The sequence below is a fragment of the Desmodus rotundus genome, chromosome 5 (genome assembly GCF_022682495.2).
Source record: "Desmodus rotundus isolate HL8 chromosome 5, HLdesRot8A.1, whole genome shotgun sequence".
NCBI lineage: Eukaryota > Metazoa > Chordata > Mammalia > Chiroptera > Phyllostomidae > Desmodus > Desmodus rotundus.
In genome coordinates, this window is record NC_071391.1 from 35,556,374 (window position 1) to 35,576,600 (window position 20,227).

The 20,227-nt window shown below is 36.7% G+C and overlaps 1 protein-coding gene across 1 annotated transcript in view; it reads right to left on the reverse strand.

Annotated features, from left to right (window-relative positions):
* Positions 1–13,583: 13,583 nt before the first annotated feature.
* The window catches only part of PDE3B (phosphodiesterase 3B), a 153,449-nt gene continuing 146,805 nt past the window's right edge, over positions 13,584–20,227 (reverse strand). The window contains exons 15-16 of the mRNA XM_024558827.4: positions 17,238–17,490; positions 13,584–15,589 (exon numbers count right to left, since the gene is read on the reverse strand). Coding sequence (XP_024414595.3) covers positions 15,375–15,589; positions 17,238–17,490 — 468 coding nt within the window. The 3' untranslated portion in view covers positions 13,584–15,374. The remainder of the gene's footprint in view (positions 15,590–17,237; positions 17,491–20,227) is intronic.

The following is a 20,227-nucleotide window of genomic DNA, read 5'->3' on the forward strand; positions in this document are numbered from 1 at the left end:
TTGATCTGCAACATCCTTCTCTTTGAAGTAATTAGCAACATTCTTTCCTTTGTTGTCTGTACAAGGTAATCACCTACAGTGAACCTGTGCATAGTATATGAGGACCATCCTCAATGTAATGTGCCCACAAAAGCAATAAAAGCCTGTCCAGGCAGGGGTCAGGCGCTCTCTGGCCTTCTCACCCTCTGTCTCACTTCGAGAGTGGCCATGCCGTCCCTTTTTCTCCACAGGGTTTCTGTAGTCCGTGTGAATTTATCCATTGCTGCCACAACGCACGGATCCCACGGGCCGGGAACCGCATCGTCATAGGATATAACACACAACAAAAAACAACAATATAAATCTTCTACAAGGCAAACAACACTATAAGTGGAAACAAACTGGAAAGAAATATGCACATTTTATCACAAACAGAGGGCTAATCTCCTTAATATCATAAGAATACAGAAGAAAAAGTTTTAACAGTGCACTAGAAAACATTGGCAATGGTCATGGACAATTCACATACACATATATCACACTGCAAACATCTAAAAAGATAACTAAACCTTTCTCATAATAAAAGAAGTGCAAATGTAAACTTTATTGAGTAACATATCTCATCTATCATATTGGCAAAAATCCTGGAATTGGCAAGGTTGTGCTAAATAAAACATGAACTTTTATACATGGCTGATGAAAGTGCAAAGTCACACCTTTCCTATGGAAGGACATTTGGCGATATCAATGCAAAAAGTACAATAGATGTATTCATCTTTTGACAGAACAATTTTAATTCTTAGGAATACACCCTGCAGACAAACTTGAATACATAATGAAGGGACATAAGTGCCAGATTATTCACTGGTGCACTTATAATAGCACAACAAAACAAAAAAGCTACTGTAACAACAGAGGAATAGTAGAATAAACTATGGTATATCCTGCAATAGAATATTATACAGCTATGTAAAGAATGAGGACGGTTTCTATGTAGTGAATGGAGAGATCTCCAGGACAGATCATGTTGAAACAGAAAAAGAAAAACCAACATACAGAACGTGGTAGCCAGCCTCCAAAACACCCACAATGATCTTCACCTGGTATGTACAACCTCGTGAGTCAGGACTGGTCCGTGTGACCAGGCAAATGTGATGGAAGTGATGCTATGAGACTCCTAAGGCCTGTCAAAGGCATTGCAGCTTTTACCTTGGTCTCTCTGAGTGATCATTCTGCGGGAAGCCAGTCACCAGGCCCTGATGACACTCAAGCAAGTCCTGTGGAGAGGCCCACGTGGAGAGAAACCGAGGCCTTCCCCAAATTGCCAAGGTCAACTTGCCAACCATGTAATGAGCCACATTGGAAGTAGATTTTCCTCAAGCCTTCGGGTGACTACAGACCCAGCTAGCATTGGTTTGTGATCTCATGAGACATCCTGAGCAAGGACTGCTCAGCCAAGCCACTTCTAAATTCCAGAGTGACTAAAACCACAATAAATGATTACTGCCAGGATATTTTGGGGTGATTTCTTAGCATCAGATACTAAATACAAAGAACAATAGATAAAATATGTTCCCTTTTTGTATGATGGGAAATAAGAATGCGTGTGTATAAATGCACATTATGTACTTGTATTTGAATAAAAAGCACTAGCTAAGTTAATGGGAAACTAATGAAAATGGCGATTTCTAAGAGACTGAGAAAAATGTAGATGAGGATGGGGTAGAGGTGAGATAACCTACTGTGTTTGTCTTTCTTTAATATGTTGATTATATGCCAGTAATTGTATCCATTTATGTGCAATATATAATTAAAATTTATAGTAAATATATAATACATAAATGAATAAAAATTGAAACCACAAAAAATCAAAGATATATTTTTTAAATTAAAAAAAAGGCTTTTTTACAAAGTACTAATATCCAGATTAAATTGGAACCTCTAAGGATTCCCAAATGATTTTAATGTGCAGCTTCTATAAAATACTGTCTCAGGAGAAGCTCTTCTCCAACTTTCCCAAACTGACACATGCAGTAATAGAAAATCTAAATGGTCCTATAACTAACAAAGGAATTTAATTCATAATTCTTTTTAAAAATATCTACAAAGAACATTCTAGGTTGAAATGAATTCACCAGTGAATTCTAATGGCAGTCTTATATAAACACTTCTAGAGAATAGGAAATAGGATCTGCCCAACTGATTTTTTTTTTTTATGCTAGGATAATTTTGGTACCAAGTGCTTATCTATATAAAGAAAGGAAAATATATGTCAATCTCATTCATGCATAGAGATGCAAAAAGTTATATAACATGCCTACCAAATTGCCTCTTCTTATACGGGTACTAGTCATTGGATTAGGACCCTTGCAATGGCCCCATTTTAACTTAATTGCCACTTTAAAGGCTCCGTCTTCCAATGCAGTCACAATCTGAGGGGTTAGGAGTTAAACATGAATTTGGGGGATAAGCGCATGACAACGAGGTAATGACGACTTACAGGGCCAAGATCTAAACAGAGGAAGAGATCTTCAGCAATGATCTTGGAATGTCGTACTTTCTTCTAGAGTGGTGAACCTGAAGGGGGAGCTCAAGAGTTGGAATATTTTAGTTTTAGGTGATAGTTAATAAACTTAGTAGTTAATGCATGTAAAAAGCTACAGTTTCAGAACAGAAGGTACGGGCCACCCTGACTCCAGGAGACTGCAAGCAAGTCAACCTGTGTGCTCCAGAAGAGACCCTAAGCAATCAAGATGTTATCTGAGCCATCATATTTCCGGCAGAGACATCCCCTGGACACACAGGACACAGGACCCAGGTAGAAAATCACCAGTCAGCGGATGAAAGGATGTTGGGGAAATTGCCAGACTGCAGATTTTATCTGATTAATCTCTTTCCTGAATTCCAAATCCCCTTCCTACACTTCTTCCTCCTTACAAAAAGGCTGGCTTGAAAGGAAATGTAAGATGGTTTCTTAGGGCACACAACCTGTAGTCTTTTCAGATCCCTGGCCATCTGCATAAAGCACCCATAAAGATTCGATCCCTGTCTCTGCTTCTTGGTTCTGGTAGTAACAGGCAGCACGAATGCAGACTTTTCCGGTTTCAAACCAACTCACAATGGCCTACCAGGGGACTCTAAAAAGCGATACTCTGAGAGTAAGAGTGAAAAAATGGGCTTCAGTGAAATTGCAGCCCAGCTCTGAATTGTCTCAGCCCCTGACTGGATTAAGGTGATTCAGCAATACTAATGTGAATGCTCAGCAGCCTGCCAGAGGCAGTCAGATCCTCCCTGGAGAAATATAAAAATCCTGGGTCTCAGATATTTCGTGATTTTTTTTACATATAATGTTGGCACTCAATAATAACTAGTATGCAAGGAGACGAAATATTGATTGGAACCAAAAGAAACAATAGACAACAGAAAGAGACCATCCGCAGATCCAGATATCATCAAGCACAAACTGTATCATAAACATGCCTGATATGTTGATAGTGCTCTACCATGATTCTATTTACTAGGTGGATTCGCTCACTCCCACTCTACCCCACCCCCCACCCCCAAGTGTTAACAGCTCATCCCATTGTTAGGGGAATTGTCTTCAGTTGAAGGGGTCATCTCTCCTGGAATTCCCTGGGAGGTCAGCATGAACCTCCCCCAAACCCTCCCTGGAATGCGATAACTGACTAATCCCCCACCGGCTTGCCTCCGGGAGGACAACTGTGTGAGGCTGTTGGTGCTCCAGAGCTCCAACCTATGGGATCAAGGTAAGGACCTCAGTCACATAAACCTCTTGAGCTTCTTCCCACGCCCCATCCTGCTTTCCTTACAAGTTTCATCTAAGAGCATTTCCTCAATACCAATTAGACAAGAATTCCAAGCTCAGGTTCTGCTTCTAGGAAACGTGACATGTTTAAGATTGAGAAAATTGAAAACTATAAAAGAAAATAAAATGAAAATCCTAAAACTGAACACTACATTTAAGAACTTAGTGGATGGATTTTATAACAGATGGACACAGCTGAAATGTCGTGAAGAAACTGCCTGGAATTAAGCTCAGAGAGAGAAAAGGATGGAAAAAGAAAGTATAAAAGACATAGGGCATATAATGTTAATATTTGACATTTGTGTACTTGAAAACCCAGAGCAGGAGAGGAGAAAGAATTGGGTGGAAGTAATATTTGAAAATCTAATAGCTGAAAATTTTCCAAAACTAATGAAAGACATTAAGTCAGATACAAGAAGCCCTATGAATGCCATACAGGGTACATGGGATGGGAAGAAAATCACTTCAAAGCAACAATAAGACTAATAGCTAACTTTACAATAGAGACAGTGGTGAGCCAGAAGACAGCACATCCTTAAATGCTGAAAGAAAATAGTTAATGTAGAATATTACATGCAGCTTTGAGAACCTTCACTTCAGGAGGTGAAAGATTTCAGACAAAGAGAAGTCAGGTGAATGGCTGTCTTTAGCAGAGAGAAAAGGGATTGTGATTGGGAGGAGGCTTGTGAGGGCTTCTGGGGAGAAAGTAATGTTTGCTGTGTAATGGTATTTACTTTATAATATTTTGTTTTGCTGTATATATTTTCGTCTATTCTGTATATTTCACAAAGACATTAAAATTTTACCTATTGTACTCATAAAAAAATTTTATTCATTTTTAGAGAGAGAGGAAGGGAGGGAGAAAGAGAGGGAGAGAAACATCAATCAGTTGCTTAATGCCTCCACCTGGGGACTGGCCATAACCAAGGAATGTGCCCTGATGGGGAATTGAACCAGTGACCTTTCAGGTCACATGCTGGTGCTCAATTACTGAGCCACACCAGCCAGGGCAGTACTCATTTTTAATGTAAAAATATTCCACCTGTAAATTATCTCCTAAAGCAGATGAATCTCTATACTCAATAAAAAGCAGTCATTATTTTTCAAGTATTGTATGTAGTGATGATTAATAAAGGGTTTGCAATATTGTGATTTGTAATAAATATGTATTTGGTCATTCGGATGACCAAAATATGTTTCTCATGTATATTTGGACTTCATCCACAGTTCCTGACTCACAATACCTATACCCTTGGAAATTTCCTGAATGATATGAGCAATGGGAACATCTTTTGTTACAATATTTGGTCTCTTGTTCTTAATTCCTGAAAAAAACAAAAACAACCTCTCCCCCCCTTTCAAAACCACAAAGTTGAAATGGGTGTCTTGTTATTCAAAACAAGCCCCTTTCCACCACAGCTGGGTTTCTGTTAGTGAGATGACTTTTGGAAAGCACTTGAGGATGGGGTTGTCTGAGGAACCAACCAAGAATAGAGGGTTGGAACTTTCAGCTCCACCTCCTGTTTTCCAGGGAAGGGAAATGGGCTAGAGGTTGAATCAATCATCAAGAGCCAACAAGTTAATTAGAGATGCCTGACTAATGAAGTCTCCATAAAAAAACAAAAAGGAGGGCCTTTGGGAGGTTCCAGGTTGGTGAACTACAGTGCTTCCGTGTGCCCCCAAGCCAGGCCTCAAACTCCACCAAGACGGACGCGCCTTTGTTCACGACACTGCCCAGTGCCTCTTCATCTGGCTGTTGGTTCGTATCCTTTAATATCTCTGTAATAAACCGGTGACCTAGTGAGTAAGCGGGATTTGTGAGTTGCTCTAGCAAATTAATGGAACCCTAGGAGGGGGTTGTGGATATCTCTGATTTATAGCTAAGTCTTATCTTGGAAGTACAGTAACAGCCAGGATTTGCAATTGGCATCTGCAGTTCAAGGAGGGGGTCATGGGAACCTCCATTCTGTAGCCAGTGGGTCAATGATTGGCTTCTGAAGCGCAGGGCAGTCTCGTAGGGACCAAACACCTAACCTGTGGAAGCTGATGGTGTCTTCGGTAAATGGTGTCAGAATTGAGTTGCAACGCAGGACACCCCGATGGTGTCAGCGATGCTTGTTGCTGGTGTGGGGAAACTACACGCCCTCACGTGGAACTAAATCCAACATTTTTAAATTGAGAAATCTTTTAGAAATCTGTATTTTCTTTTTTAAAAAATGTGAGGTTCTATTAATGCTGGGCTGGCATTTTTGAATGGCAAAACAGTTGGAACTGAGTTGTGGCTTTTTATGTGGTAAACATATATGCACTAGGCCAAGTCCACATCATTAATTTGCAATTTCTATCTGGTCTTGTGGGTATTTAAATATGTGCTCCCCCCACTTTAAACATTAGAAAAAACACACTTTCACTTGGGTTCCCTTGGGAATCATTGCTTCTACAGGTTAAATATCCTAGGTCCTTTATGTAATTTGGTTCTTACCACTGGACCTTAATTTGCCAATGTTCCTTTTAAAACATATCACCTACCTATTACAAAATGGGGTGGATACAGACAGTATATTTTGAGGAATGCAATTTAAGATACACTTTGCCTTTAAAAAAACTTGAGAAACCTACTTAATGGGTAATTGACAACAGCTCCCAGGGCTTTATCATTAGAAGTCTTATTAAACCAGTCCTCCTCTATTTATACTTTACTGAAAGCAGTTGTTTGAACTTAAATACAAGGAATCATAATTACTCTTCTTGAATTTCATTTTCTCAATGGTAGATTTTTTTCATATCTCTGTGGAGCTTCTGTGTTTTCATTCAAGCTGATAAAAAATATTGTAACAGCTGTTAAGGGAAAATAGACCAAGACAAATCTTTAGCTACCAAATCTTCACTTAACCATCTTCCTGATGAAATTAACTGATTATTCTCTTTACAAACTTTCCTTAAACCAGGGAACCCACAGTGGGGAATTCTGAGTATGTGTGAAACCTCTTTAAGAGAATTAAAGTGAGCCTGGGACCCTGAACTTGGGGACTCTTTTTCAAACTAAAATTGATATCAGTAGAATCTGACACATTAAAAAATGCAGTAGAGATTTGTATACTGATTGTATGTAATAATGCTAAATTTACCATCAATTTAAAAAGTTTTAATGCTTTCAAAATTCTTTGGGATCCTTCTATTAGATGATCATATCATCTACAAATAATGACAGTTTTATTTACTTCTTTTTGATTATTATGGCTTCTATTTTTTACTATGGTTGGGACCTCCAACACAGTGTTGATGAAAATTAATGATAGTGAGGATTCTTGTCTCTTTAAAGGAATGACTAACATTTTAAAATCAAATATGACCTTTACAGTAATTTTTGTTTATACCCCCAAAACTTAAGTTCCCTTTTAATCTGGGTTTGTCCTTTTTTCCCCCCCTCACTTCTCTCCCTCCTACCTCTTCTCCCTCCCTTTTTTCATTCCTCTTTACTTTATATCTTAAATGATGAAAGGGTGACTTTAAATTTTTTGTATTTTTAAATTACAGTTGACATTCTATATTTTATATTAGTTTCAGGTTTGTGCATAGACATTTATGTAGTTTACAAAGTGATTCCCCGCCTAAGTCTGGTACCCACCTGGTCCCAGACACAGTACAATGTTACTCACTGATTAGTCTCTTTACATTCCCCCATGCTGTGCTCATCCCCGGGACTATTTTGTAACTGCTAATTTGTACTTCTTAATTTTCTCACCTTTTCACCCAGCCCCCAACCTCCCTCCCATCTGGCCACCATCAGTTTGTTCACAGTATCTATAAGTCTGTTTATTTGGTTCTTTTTTTGATTCTACATATAAGTGAAATCATACGGTATTTGTTTTTCTCAGATTTATTTCACTGGGTATATAATATCTTCTAGGTCCATTCATGCTATCACAAATGGTAAGATTTCATCTTTGGCCAAGTACTATTCCATTGTATATAGGTACCACATCTTTATCCAATTGTCTATGGATGGGCACTTAGGTTGCTCCCATGTCTTGGCTGTAGTAAACAACACTGCAATAAACAAAGGCATGGTATCTCTTTTCAAATTAGTGTTTTGAATTTCTTTGGATAAATATGCAGAAGTGGAATTGCTGGGTCATCAGGTAAGTTCTACTTTTAATTTTTTGAGGAAACTCCATACTCTTTTCCACAGTTGCTGCACCAATTTATAATCCCACCAACAGTGCACTAGGATTCTTTTCTTCACATCCTTGCCAGCGCTTGTTTTTTCTTGGTTTATTGATGAGCCCTTCTGACAGGTGTGAAGTGATCTCAATGTGGTTTTAATTTGCATGTTTCTGATTAGTGATGTTGAGCATCTTTTCATATGTCTATTGGCCATCTGTGTGTCCTCTTTGGAGAAATGTCTAGTCAGGTCCTCTGCCCATTTTTAAATTGGATTGTTTGGGGGGGGGGGGTTGGTGTTAAAATGTATGAGTTCTTTATACATTTTGGATATTAACCCCTTATCAGATGTATCAGTGGCAAATATGTTCACCCATTCAGTAGGTTGTCTTTTCATTTTGTTAATGGTTTCCTTTGCTGTGCAAAAGTTCTTAGATTGATATAGTCCTATTTGCTTTTTTGTTTGTTTCTTTTGCCCAGAGATATATCAGGAAAAAATATTGCTAAGATAAATACCAGAGTTTACTGCCTATGTTTTCTTCTGGGAGTTTTATGGTTTCAAGTCTTAGATTTAAGTCTTTAATCCATTTTGAGTTTATTTGTGTATGTGGTGTATGAATACAGTCTAATTTTTTTAATGTATTTATCCAGTTTTCCAAACACTATTTATTGAATAGACTGTCTTTACCCCATTGGATGTTCTTGCTTCCTTTGTCATAGATTAATCAACCATATAGACATGGGTTATTTCTTAAATTTTTTTTAATTTATTGATTTTAGAAAGAGAAAGGGAGAGAGAGAAAACATTGATTTGTTGCTCCTTCCATTTATACATTCATTGGTTGCTTTTTGTATGTGCCCTGACCAGGGATCAAACCCACAACTTCAGTGTATCAGGATGATGCTCCAACCAAGTGAGCCACCAGGCCAGGGCATTACTTCTGAGCTCTCTATTCTGCTCTACTGATCTAAGTGTCTGTTTTGATGCCAATACCATGCTGGGTTTTTTTAAAAGATTTTATTTATTTTAGAGAGAGGGCATGGGAGGGAGAAGGAGAGAGAGAGAGAGAGAAATAGCTTCTTGTTACACCCACAACCCAGGGCATGTGCCCTGACAGGAAATTGACCTTTCACTTTGCAGGACGACATCCAACAACCGAGCTACCCTGGTCAGGGTGATAATAGCCATTCTGACAGGTATGAGGTGATATCTCACGGTTTTGATTTGCATTTCCCTGATTAGTGATGGTGAGCACTGTTTAGTGTACCTGTTGGCCACTTGTACATTGTCTTTGGAAAAACATGTTCAGATTCCCTGCCCATTTTAAAATGCATTTTTTTCTTTTGCTATTGAGTTGTATGAGTTATTTATGTATTTTGGATATTAACCCCTTAGCAGATAGATGACTTGCAAATATTTTATCCCATTTAGTAGGTTGCTTTTCATTTTGTTGATGTCTTTTGCTGTTCAGAAGCTTTTTATTTGCATGTAATCCCACTATTTTAGTTTTCTTTTGTTGCCTTTGCTTTTGGTGTCAGATCCAAAAAATCATTGCCAAGATCAATGTCAAGGAGCTTATTTATTGCCTTTTTTTTTTCTAGGAGGTTACAGTTTCAGGTCTTACATTCAAGTCTTTGAGTAATTTTTGTGTATAAGACAAAAATTCTTATTGGGGTCTAGATTAGTTTTCTTTCTCATGTGGCTGTCCACTTCTCACAGCACCATTTATTAAAGGCTGTCTTTTCCCCATTGTATATTCTTGGTTCCTTTGTCATAAATTGACCATATATGCATGGATTTGTTTCTGAGCTTTCTATTCTGTTCCATTGACCCATGTCTCTGGTTTTTGGACAATATCATACTGTTTTGATTACTATAACTTTGTAATGTAGGTTGAAATCAGGAAATGTGATGCCTCCAACTTTGTTCTTCATTGTCAAAACTGCTTTGGCTATTTGGGGTCTTACGTGGTTCCATAAAGAATTTAGGATTGTTCATTCTAATTTTGTGAAAAATGCCAGTGGAATTTTGATAACGATTGCATTGAATCTGTAGATTGCTTTGGGTAGTACAAATTTTTTAACAGTATTCTTCCAACCGCTGGGCACGGGATATCTTTACTTTACTTGTGTCTTCTTCAATTTCTTTTATCAATGCCTTACAATTTACAGGTCTTTGATCTCCTTGGTTAAACAGATCAAAAGGTAATAAAAATATAAACAAACAGCACAATGAACAGTCTTGATTTATTAGACTGTTTAAAACTTACTTCTTAGGTATTTTATTCTTTGATGCAAATGAAAATGGGATTGTTTTCTCAATTTGTCTTTCTGCTGGTTAATTATTAGTGTGAAGAAACATAACAGTTTTGTGTATACTGATTTAATATGTCAACATTACTGAATTCGTTTATTCTGTTTTTGGTTTTTTTGGTGGAGTCTTTTGGGTTTTTACATATGTCATCTGCAAATAGTGACAGGTTTACTTTCTTTCCGATTTGGCTGCCATTTACTTCTTCTCTAGTTGCTCTCACCAGCACTTCTAATACTGTGTTGAATAAAAGTGATTAGAGTGGGCATCTGTGTCTTGTTCCTGATCTTAGAAAGCTTTCATTTTTCACTGTTGAATACCATTTTAGCTATGAGCTTGTCATATGGTCTTTGTTGAGGTATGTTCCCTCTATACCCACTTTGTTGATAATTTTAACCATAAATGGATGTTGAATTTTGTCAAATGCATCTTCTGCATCTATTGAGATGATCATATGATTTTATACACCATTTTGTTCATGTGGTGTATCTACATTCTGTTCTTTCATTAACAAGTTGGACACTTAGCTTAAGTTGTTAGCCTTTTTCCCCCCTAACATAAACATATAATGCCGTAAGTTTCCCTTCAAGTGTCATTTCGCTGCATCTCAAATTTTGGAAGGTAGTACAGATGTTTTAATTATCACTTATTTCTACTTAGGTTTAAATTCCTATTATGACTTCTTTTTTGACCCTAACACTATTTAGGAGCTATTTCTGAAATCTATGAGGCATACGTTGTTTCACTGTTTTCAAGTTGTTTATTAATTTAAGTCGCCTTGTGGTCAGAGAACATGGGCTGTATGATATATATTCTTTGAAATTTGAGACTTGGTTTATAGACAAGTACACGGTCAACTTTTATAAACTTATTCTGTGAATGTTTAAGGAAGAAATATTCTCTAATTGTTGGGTTTCAGTTCTGTATATATTCAATAAATCAAGACTGTTCATTGTGCTGTTTATTTATATTTTTATTACCTTTAGTTTGTTTAACTTACTGTGTTAAATCTCCCAGTCAGTTTGTGGATTTTTCAATTTTTCTCTACATTTCTACCAACTTTTGATTTACGAATCTTTGAGACTATTAGATAAGGACATTTATATTATGGGCCCAGATTTCCTCCTTTGTAAGCCAGATGATAAAATATCCACCTTATAAGGGCTGTGATGATAAAATATGAATTAATATATACAAACCTCAAATTACTTAAGAACAATGACTAACACATTTTAAGTATTACATAAATGTTGGCTTTAAAAAAATCGGATAGTTTTTGGACTGGCAAATCTACTCTATGTACATTTCTTGTGGATGTCGGTATTTTAAAATGTTTCCACCTTTTTTTCCCTATTTGTCCTATTGACTTTTTTCTCATTTATTGCATTTTAATTAGTTTTTTGTTATTCCCTCTTATTGGGGTAGAAGTTATGTATTTATTTTTATAATTTACAACATTTATATATATGTATGTAATTTAACAAATTTTATTTTTTAAGATTTTATTTATTTAGTTTTAGAGAGAGGGCAAAGGAGGGAGAAAGAGAGGGAGAGAAACATCGATTGCCTCTCTCACACACCCAACTGGGAACCTGGACTGCAACCCAGGCATGTGCCCTGAGTGGACAGCAAACAGGATAGCACTCAATCCAGAGCCACACCAGCCAGGGCTAATTCAACAGATTTTAAAGTTAGTATTTTAATCTCTTTCCTAAACTATATATACAAGACCCTTAAGCAATTTTAATTACTCCTTCTTCATTTATGTGCTCTTGTTAATCCAGGATTTTTCTTTTGTCTTTTTTAAACCCCACAGAATATTTTTAGTTCATATAAATAATGATTGTTCTGCTTTACCTATAGTTTATTAATTTCTTAGCTTTTACTTTTCCATCATGCATCTCAGGAGATCTCCCCTCTGGGGTCATTTTTCTTCCTCCTAAAGCACTTGTTGTGGAAGCTTGCTAAATATGGTTAACAGACTGGCAATACCAACATGTATGGAGTCCTACAGTCTACCCTAGTCTAGATCACTGAGATCTCTCCATGTTTAATCTTACTCTTCCATTCAACATGAGGCTATGTTGTTTAAATGATCCTCATAAAATGGGAATCTAATGTGACTTTTCCAAATTGAAACTCAATTGTTCCCGATTTTCTTTCGGAGGTTAAAGGACATGCCATGCTTTACAAGGCCCTTCATTAACAACCCTCTCTTTACCACTCCCTCTCTTGTGTTCTGTGTTCCCGCCACCCTCAATCTCTTTTGGCTCCTCCCGTGTGGGAATGCTTTCTCTTCTGGCCTCTCCATATGCTGTTATTCTCTTTCCACAAGCTATCATCTCCAGGATAATGCATAATTCTTCAGTTCTCAGCATAAAAGTCACTTGCCTCTGGGAAGCTGTTCATCCTTGTTCCACATGCCAATTCCCATTCCCTTCGAGTGCTGCTCAGGTCAGCCTGGCAACTATAATAAAGTCATTACCCTCTTCTGTAAAGTTTATTTCACTGAGGTGATGCAGTCTAAAGAGAGGGAGATTTCTGACTACTTAAGCAATGCCACAATTTACAGGATTCTTGTAAAAAATAAGTAGGAAAGCCAAGAGTACCAGCAAAATAAGTGAGAATAGCAGGAAACAGCCTTCAAATCATGAAGTAACTTTAAAAAGTAGGGTTTTTTGGAAGAAGAAAATGTCAGTATGCACACAGATATGGTATAGTAGTACAAGATTATTTCTAAGAGCAGTGACTTAAAACAACAGCAGATTCATGAGGAAAATTATTATAATAAAAATCTGATTGAGGAGTAACCAAAATAGGACCTATAGTATGGCTTAGAGCAATTTCTCAACTTTCCATCTAAGAGCACTGTATATACTTAATAAACTCTTAACCCATTACTCACAATTTGAGTTTAACTTTCACAGCAAGGATACTTCTTAGTGTGAAGAAGTATCACACTAATAGCCCATCTTCTTTGGGCTATTTTAATATGTCAGTTAGTTAGCAAAGGTTAAATAATTTAAAAAGTTAAATTATTTAAAAATGAGTTTCTAATAATAGCATTTTAGTACAAAAACATGCTTATTTTAAGAAAATACAAATATACACTAAATAACCCCAATACAAAATTTTAATAAAATAATAGGAAGTAAGGACCTTTGATTACCTCATTATGCATACATACACACGTGTGAATTTATACACATATATGTATTTTTCAATAGCAGAAATACGCAGGGTGCGAAATGCACTCTAAAGAATTAGAAGCACAAGATATATACATTATAAATGCAAACTCAATAAATTAGTTAAAATTTTATTAGTAATGGGGGACCAGTTTACAGATGAGGTGGCAATGGTAGCAAGAGTGGCAGGAAGGAACTCAGCACTCACCACGTCTAATAAATAAAGCTTAGTGATTCGTTAAAACTATACTCTACATCAAAACATTCAACAGTTCCAAAGATGTTTAATTGATAGCTTTTAGATAATAAGCCAACTCTTCTATTCTAGGTAGGTAAGAAATGGCCTGCAGATATCATTTTTTAAAGGAATTACCTTGGAAAATTAATGATTCCAATGTCTATAAAAGCTGAATGGACCCAAAATATAATATGCTCTCCATGAGTAACAATAGTCTACCATCCTGCTATCAGTTTGGCTGCTCTCTACATCTTCAAAATTTTTTCACAACCAGGATAGATACCTGTACCCTAACAGAAACTAACAAATTTATAAATTGTAAATATGTTCCACTTTCTTTGCAGTTATCTTAATGTTTTTGCATTAAATAGTTTACTAAAATATTTAAACTTGTTATAAAAAATTAAATAAGTATTCCCACTATTTACTTTAGCTCAGAAATTAGACTGGCATGTGCTGTAGAAGTTTTTGAGTAGTTACAGGCCATTTCTGTCGTGTAGTCTTGAGGCAAAAGGACATTCATACAAAGATGAACATCAGTTTTAGTTACTAAACACATGACACCTAAGGCAGATCTAAAGGTAAGTACATGTTCCAATTTATTGAATACACGTCTCCTTTAGAGCTCACACTATTTCTTTTGTTCTTTATCTTTAATAGGATTAGTCTCATTTTATTTTTACATTAAGGCAAAAGACACATCTTTTCCTTGGCTTTAATTAGCCTTATATATCTAAGAAAAGAGAAAATAATGCTTCATTTCATAAAAGATTAATAACAGTACTAGGAAAACGTGTTTTTTCCTTTGAAAGTCTGTGCTATGATTATATTAGTTGAATGTTTAAAAATACTAATCCTGAGCAACAGTAAAAATAAGGACAGTTTTGACTAAAGAATAAAATTCCTTCACTGTTAAATCCAAACAGCTTAAAAATTTGACCATGGAATATGAAGTCAAAAAGACTGGCATTCAGACTTCTGACATCCAGGGCAAATTTGAATACTCTGGGCAGAAATAAAACATACTTAGTAAATAATAACTGTAAAAAGCATCAGAAATTGATGCACTTGGATTTTGTTAAATATAACAAAGGTCACTCAGTCCTTCGTGGCTAATTAGCTGGGAGAACAGCACTCAACAGTGTACTGCGTTGAACAGACCCTTTGGAAAGCAGACACTGGATTCTTTTTTAGAAAGGCACAGTTTCTTTTTGTTTTTTGTTTTTTGTTTTTCCCCAAAACCCTCAAAGATATAAAGGACACATTTGGTAATACAATATGAACCATGTTTTCATGAAAGCAAAAAAATTCTGGCCACTTTAGAAAGTGAAGTAAGTCACTTGAGCTTTTAGTTAAAGCTACCCCTCATGAAAAATTAGTGCTTTCTACCCAGCAAAGCAGTATCGTGACAAAGTATTTATACACCAGTGAAGGCATTAAGTAAGGGCTTTGTGACATCAGTCGAGTGAAGCCAAGCTAGGGATAATTTTCGAGTTCTGTGGTGAAAGTGCGCAAGAGTGGGAAATGGCCCGGCACAGCGGGATCCTCTCACAGTATGGCGGCCTGTCCACACGAGAATGGGCAGCTGAAAGTCAGCACAGTGAACACTAGGAATTGACTTCTGACACTGGGCACAGCCCTCGGAGCTTCTTCAATATGTCTTTTGTTTTATTCAAACTGTCTCTCTTCCTCTTCATCTGCTTCTTCAATGACCTGAATTTCATCTGCTTGAGGTAAGGAAGAATTCTCCACCTGCACTTTATTCCCATCAGTTTTGCATTTCTCTTCTTCCTCTATGATTTCCTTCCATATCTTGTGGTTTTCAGTGAGGTGGTGCATTAGCTGACAAAATATTCTCCGCCTGCCTTTCCTTCTCTGTGGTTCTGTGAAATTAAAAAATATATATAATATAGATATTCTGATCACAGCAATATGATTCATTCATTCATTCAATAAATATCTAAGTGCCTATCACATTCCAGGCATTTGTCTAAGCACTTGGGGTTATAGTGATAAACAGTAAGATAAAAACAAAAACAATCACTGCACTATGGAACCTAGATAAGCAAATAAAGACACAAAACATAAGCATGTCAGATGGTGTTAAGTATTCAGTATTACGGAGAAAAATAAAGCAGAGAAGGAGATTAGGGAAGTCTGAGGTGGGGGGAGATAGTACTGGAATTTCAAATAAAGGTAAAACCAACCTTTTTAGAATTTTTATGTATTACATTAAACACATCAACATTTTGGTGAGTATAAATTTTTAGAAGCCAATCAACTTTCCCAAGATGATACTCAGATAGCAACAGCATAAGATCACTCTTCACTGTGCTAATCCTGAATACAACTTTGAGGGTGGGGGTAGAGGAATTGGAGTTCTTCGTAGTTATCTGTTCTGATGTCTAGCGTGCTTGTGAAACAAAAAAGTAATCAGATATTTAAATTCTACTTTAAAGAGCAAATCACTGATTTACAAAGGTGACAAATGTTTCTTTTTCATTTCCCATTTATACTCATTGCCGTATATAGAAAACTGTGTCCCTAAAGTTTCATAATTAAAATCCAAAATGCCACAAAACTTGGTTCTCCTTTTACAGTCAGTTTTCCCAACTGTTTTGACCCATTCCCAAAGTCTACGGGAAGGGCAGATTAACAGGTGAGGAAGGGTGGAGTGAGGCCAAGGAGGACCAGCCAGTAGGACCCACCCACCCCACACATGTTCAGCCCTATCACACATGCACAGGTATAGCCTGCTGTAGAGCAATGGCTGGAGGACAACATCTCCAGAGATGCTCCTTTAACTAAGAATGCAGCACTAGATTACTGTATCCAGCAAAGCTATCATTTAGAATGGAAGGGAAGATAAAGTGCTTCTCAGATAAGGTCAAGTTAAAGGAGTTCATCATCACCGAGCCATTATTACATGAAATGTTAAAGGGACTTATCTAAGAAAAAGAAGATAAAAAATATGACCAGTAAAAATGACAGCAAACTCACAGTTATTAACAACCACACCTAAAACCAAAACAAAAGAAAACTAAGCAAACAACTAGAACAGAAACAGAACCACAGAAATGGAGATCACATGGAGGGTTATCAATAAGGGATTGGGAGGGGGAGGGGGGGAAAGGTACAGAGAATAAATAGCATAAATGATAGGTGGAAAATAGACAGGGGGAGGGTAAGAATAGTGTAGGAAATGTAGAAGCCAAAGAACTTATAAGTATGACCCATGGACATGAACTATAGGGGGGGAAGGGGGTGGGCAGGATGGAGTTGAGTGAAGGGGCGGAAATGGGACAACTGTAATAGCATAATCAATAAATATAACAAAAAAAAATGCAGCACTAGCATCAGTACCCAGCCCACAATATTACTCAAAATGAGACTATTCAATCTGAACATTTATGCAGTAGTTATTCAAGGTAAGATTACTGAATTTGTATCTTAAAAACAAAGATCCAAGTCCAAATTAAATGGACATTTTCAGTTAATAACATTAAATTAATAGTATTCCGATGTTCTTACTAAGATTTAGATTGTCTTCTATTTCTTCATCGTCTGTATCTAATTCTTCACCATCTTCATCATAACAACTTTCAGTATCATCATCCTCTTCTGCTTCTATCCACTGACCAGGGAGCAGACCAGCAGCATCATAGGAGTTACACAGGGGACCCACTATGTGGGTGATAAAAGACTCTTGAAGCTTTGCCAGTTGAGGAGAAGAACGATCCATGAAGGGACTGATGGGCAAACCAAGATTTGCTTCTTCATCTCCCTGATCATTTTAAAAAGAAAAGTACATGTTTAACTGTTGAGAGAGCAACCACTAAGCTTTGTTGTTAAATTATCTTGAGGTTTTTAAAAATAAGCATATTTTGTATTAAAATAATTTTTACAAAAAGCATCAGTGAACCTAATTATAACTCTATTATTTCAACTATAAGAATTTCTTCAATATTTGAAAAATCCTAAATAAGACTTTATTCTCACACTCCACCATCCAACTAGTATGGTTGATACTTATTTAACAAGAAAAAATATACATCTTTAAGTATTAGCAAATTGACTAACAACCTTTAGAATTCCTTAATGTCAAACATAGATTCTCTTTGTCCTGGGGGGAGATTGTATAATGGAAATGTTTTTATTGTAGTGGTACCTCAAATGTACAGAGTGAGTTTTGCAAAATGCTTTTCAACCTCTCCCCCCTTTTGTAACAGCAGAACCATTTCATGAATCTAAATTAAAAACAAAACCAAAAAAACAAAACCTAGTATGTAAAACAGAAATAGAGCTACTGTGGTTGAAGTGCGGATTTGGGCCCAGAGCTCCAACTGCCTGCCCTGAGGTGCCTCTCACTGTGCTCTCTAGGGTCTGAGGAGCGAAATTTGAGATCAGACAGGTGTGACTGTAAGACCTGTTTTTGCCACCTACCACCTGCAGAGTGTTGGGTAAGTTATAAGCCCAATTCAGTGTAAAATTTTAGTAAGAATCTACTTTATAGGGTTGCTACGAGGATAAAAAACAAAATCATATGAAATGTTTAGCACTGTGTTGAGCATTCTCCAAATGATACTATTAATATTTGGTTCCTGGTGTCTGACCAGGAATACTCTCCACAATGCGTGAATTTTGCAGGCAAGATGAGCCACATACCCCTGAGGAAACCAGCAGACACTGTCCTAGGGATTAATTGGCCCATGATGTAAAATCTTATATGACTTTATCTTCTATGAGGAAGAAAAGCATTAAGGGGTTTTTTTTTTTGTTAAACTAGTTGGGTTTTGCACACAGCATTCTACAGTTTCATAGCTTTGGCACTTTTCTTCGTTTGGGGGGAGAAGTTTGGCTTTTCTAAGCCCATGGCACTCAGCGAGATTTAGGAATATAAAGCTGGTATAATTACGATGATAAAAAAGTGGTCAAGGTGAGAATTTTGCCTCCATATCTGAAAGATGTTTAATAGCATAGCCAGGTGGAGAGGAAATGTAATGGTTTTGATGAGGGTTAACTAGGACTTTCACAGACATCAGTACATTTAACCTTTATGACAACTCTATGGTAGGGTGTCGTTTTTCTCCTTTGACATGTGAATAATGAAACCTAGAAAGATGAAGTGAAACTGTCTGAAAAATTATGATTTTTAGTGATAGATCGGCAACTATTATAGCTAACATTTATGAAGCACTTATGTGCCAGGAACTTTTCTAAGACTTCACATGTTAAGGCTGCTGTGAGGATTAAATAGATTATGTGGTAGGTACCATCAATATTCCTGTTTTATCAACAGGAAACTGAGGCACAGAGAGGTTAAGTAACCTACCCAAGGTCACACTACTGGTAAAGAGGAGGAGCCAGGATCCAACCTCAGGTTTGCTCAGTAAGAATTAATTCTGTCTACTTTAAAAATCTAAATTATATGATAAACTGGGTCTAAATGAACTTTTCAAATGGTTTTTCACTTACTGAGTTTTCTAAACCTGGCATATTTTAATACTCTTTAATTACTACTGTACAAATAATATAAAGATGGCATTTTCCTTAGCATAAAATTCTTCTTTTGTAAATACAAATTAAAGCCTGAGGCAGGCTTCGTATCTTTGAGAATGAGGATGTAACTATACAAATTGATTATTGCAATCTACAAATTACGTGAATATTTATAACCATATATTACCCCAAATTACAAATAATTTCGCTCAAAGTATCAGAACAGTAAATATCAACCCTGAGATACTTACGTGTTTCCATGATGACACAGTATGGAACTTCGTAACTTACTAACAGCAGAGTATGCACCATTGTGTTGGGGCCTTTAGCTGGGGTGGTTGGAAGGCACTGTGTATTTACTGGTCATTTAATACAACTTGGTGTGAAAGGTATGACAGGTAAGTGTGCATGATTTACACACCCCACGTCATCACTCCTACTGGAGTTGCAACTCATGGTAAGAAAGCCCTGTCACAGAGGCTTCACAAGGCAGACATCTGGATCTTTTCTGATTATTAGGGTCAGTAAGGATTTCCAAGGAATGTAATTCCAAAGTCAAGAAGATGTGTTTGATATTCTGGAGATGATGAAATGTTAGGTTTATGGAGAAATCAGTGTACTTCTACCCTGTAGATCCTCAAAAAATTGTAAAAATTCTGCAAAAATGGTAGGATTATTTTTAAAGGCAAGATTTTAAAACACATGAGAAAAGAGCATGTTCATTTCTTTAAATCCTTGAAAACCAGGAAGTATCTACTTGTCCATTTCTAGCCCTCTAATTTCTTATCCTCATCCAGGACTTTTACCCCGTTGATGTTTCTAAGGCATTCTTTTTAGAGCAGAGTTGAAAATGGGTTGATATTCTTTAAATATAATCTAAGTATAACCTGAATTAATTGAAAACAACTTTGTTCAGAAATAGATTATCATAGGCTATAGTAGGCCATCAGAGTTGAAAGGAACCTTGGAATAATAATATAGTGTAGCCTTACCTCTAGACTCAAGAGTATATTCAATCCACT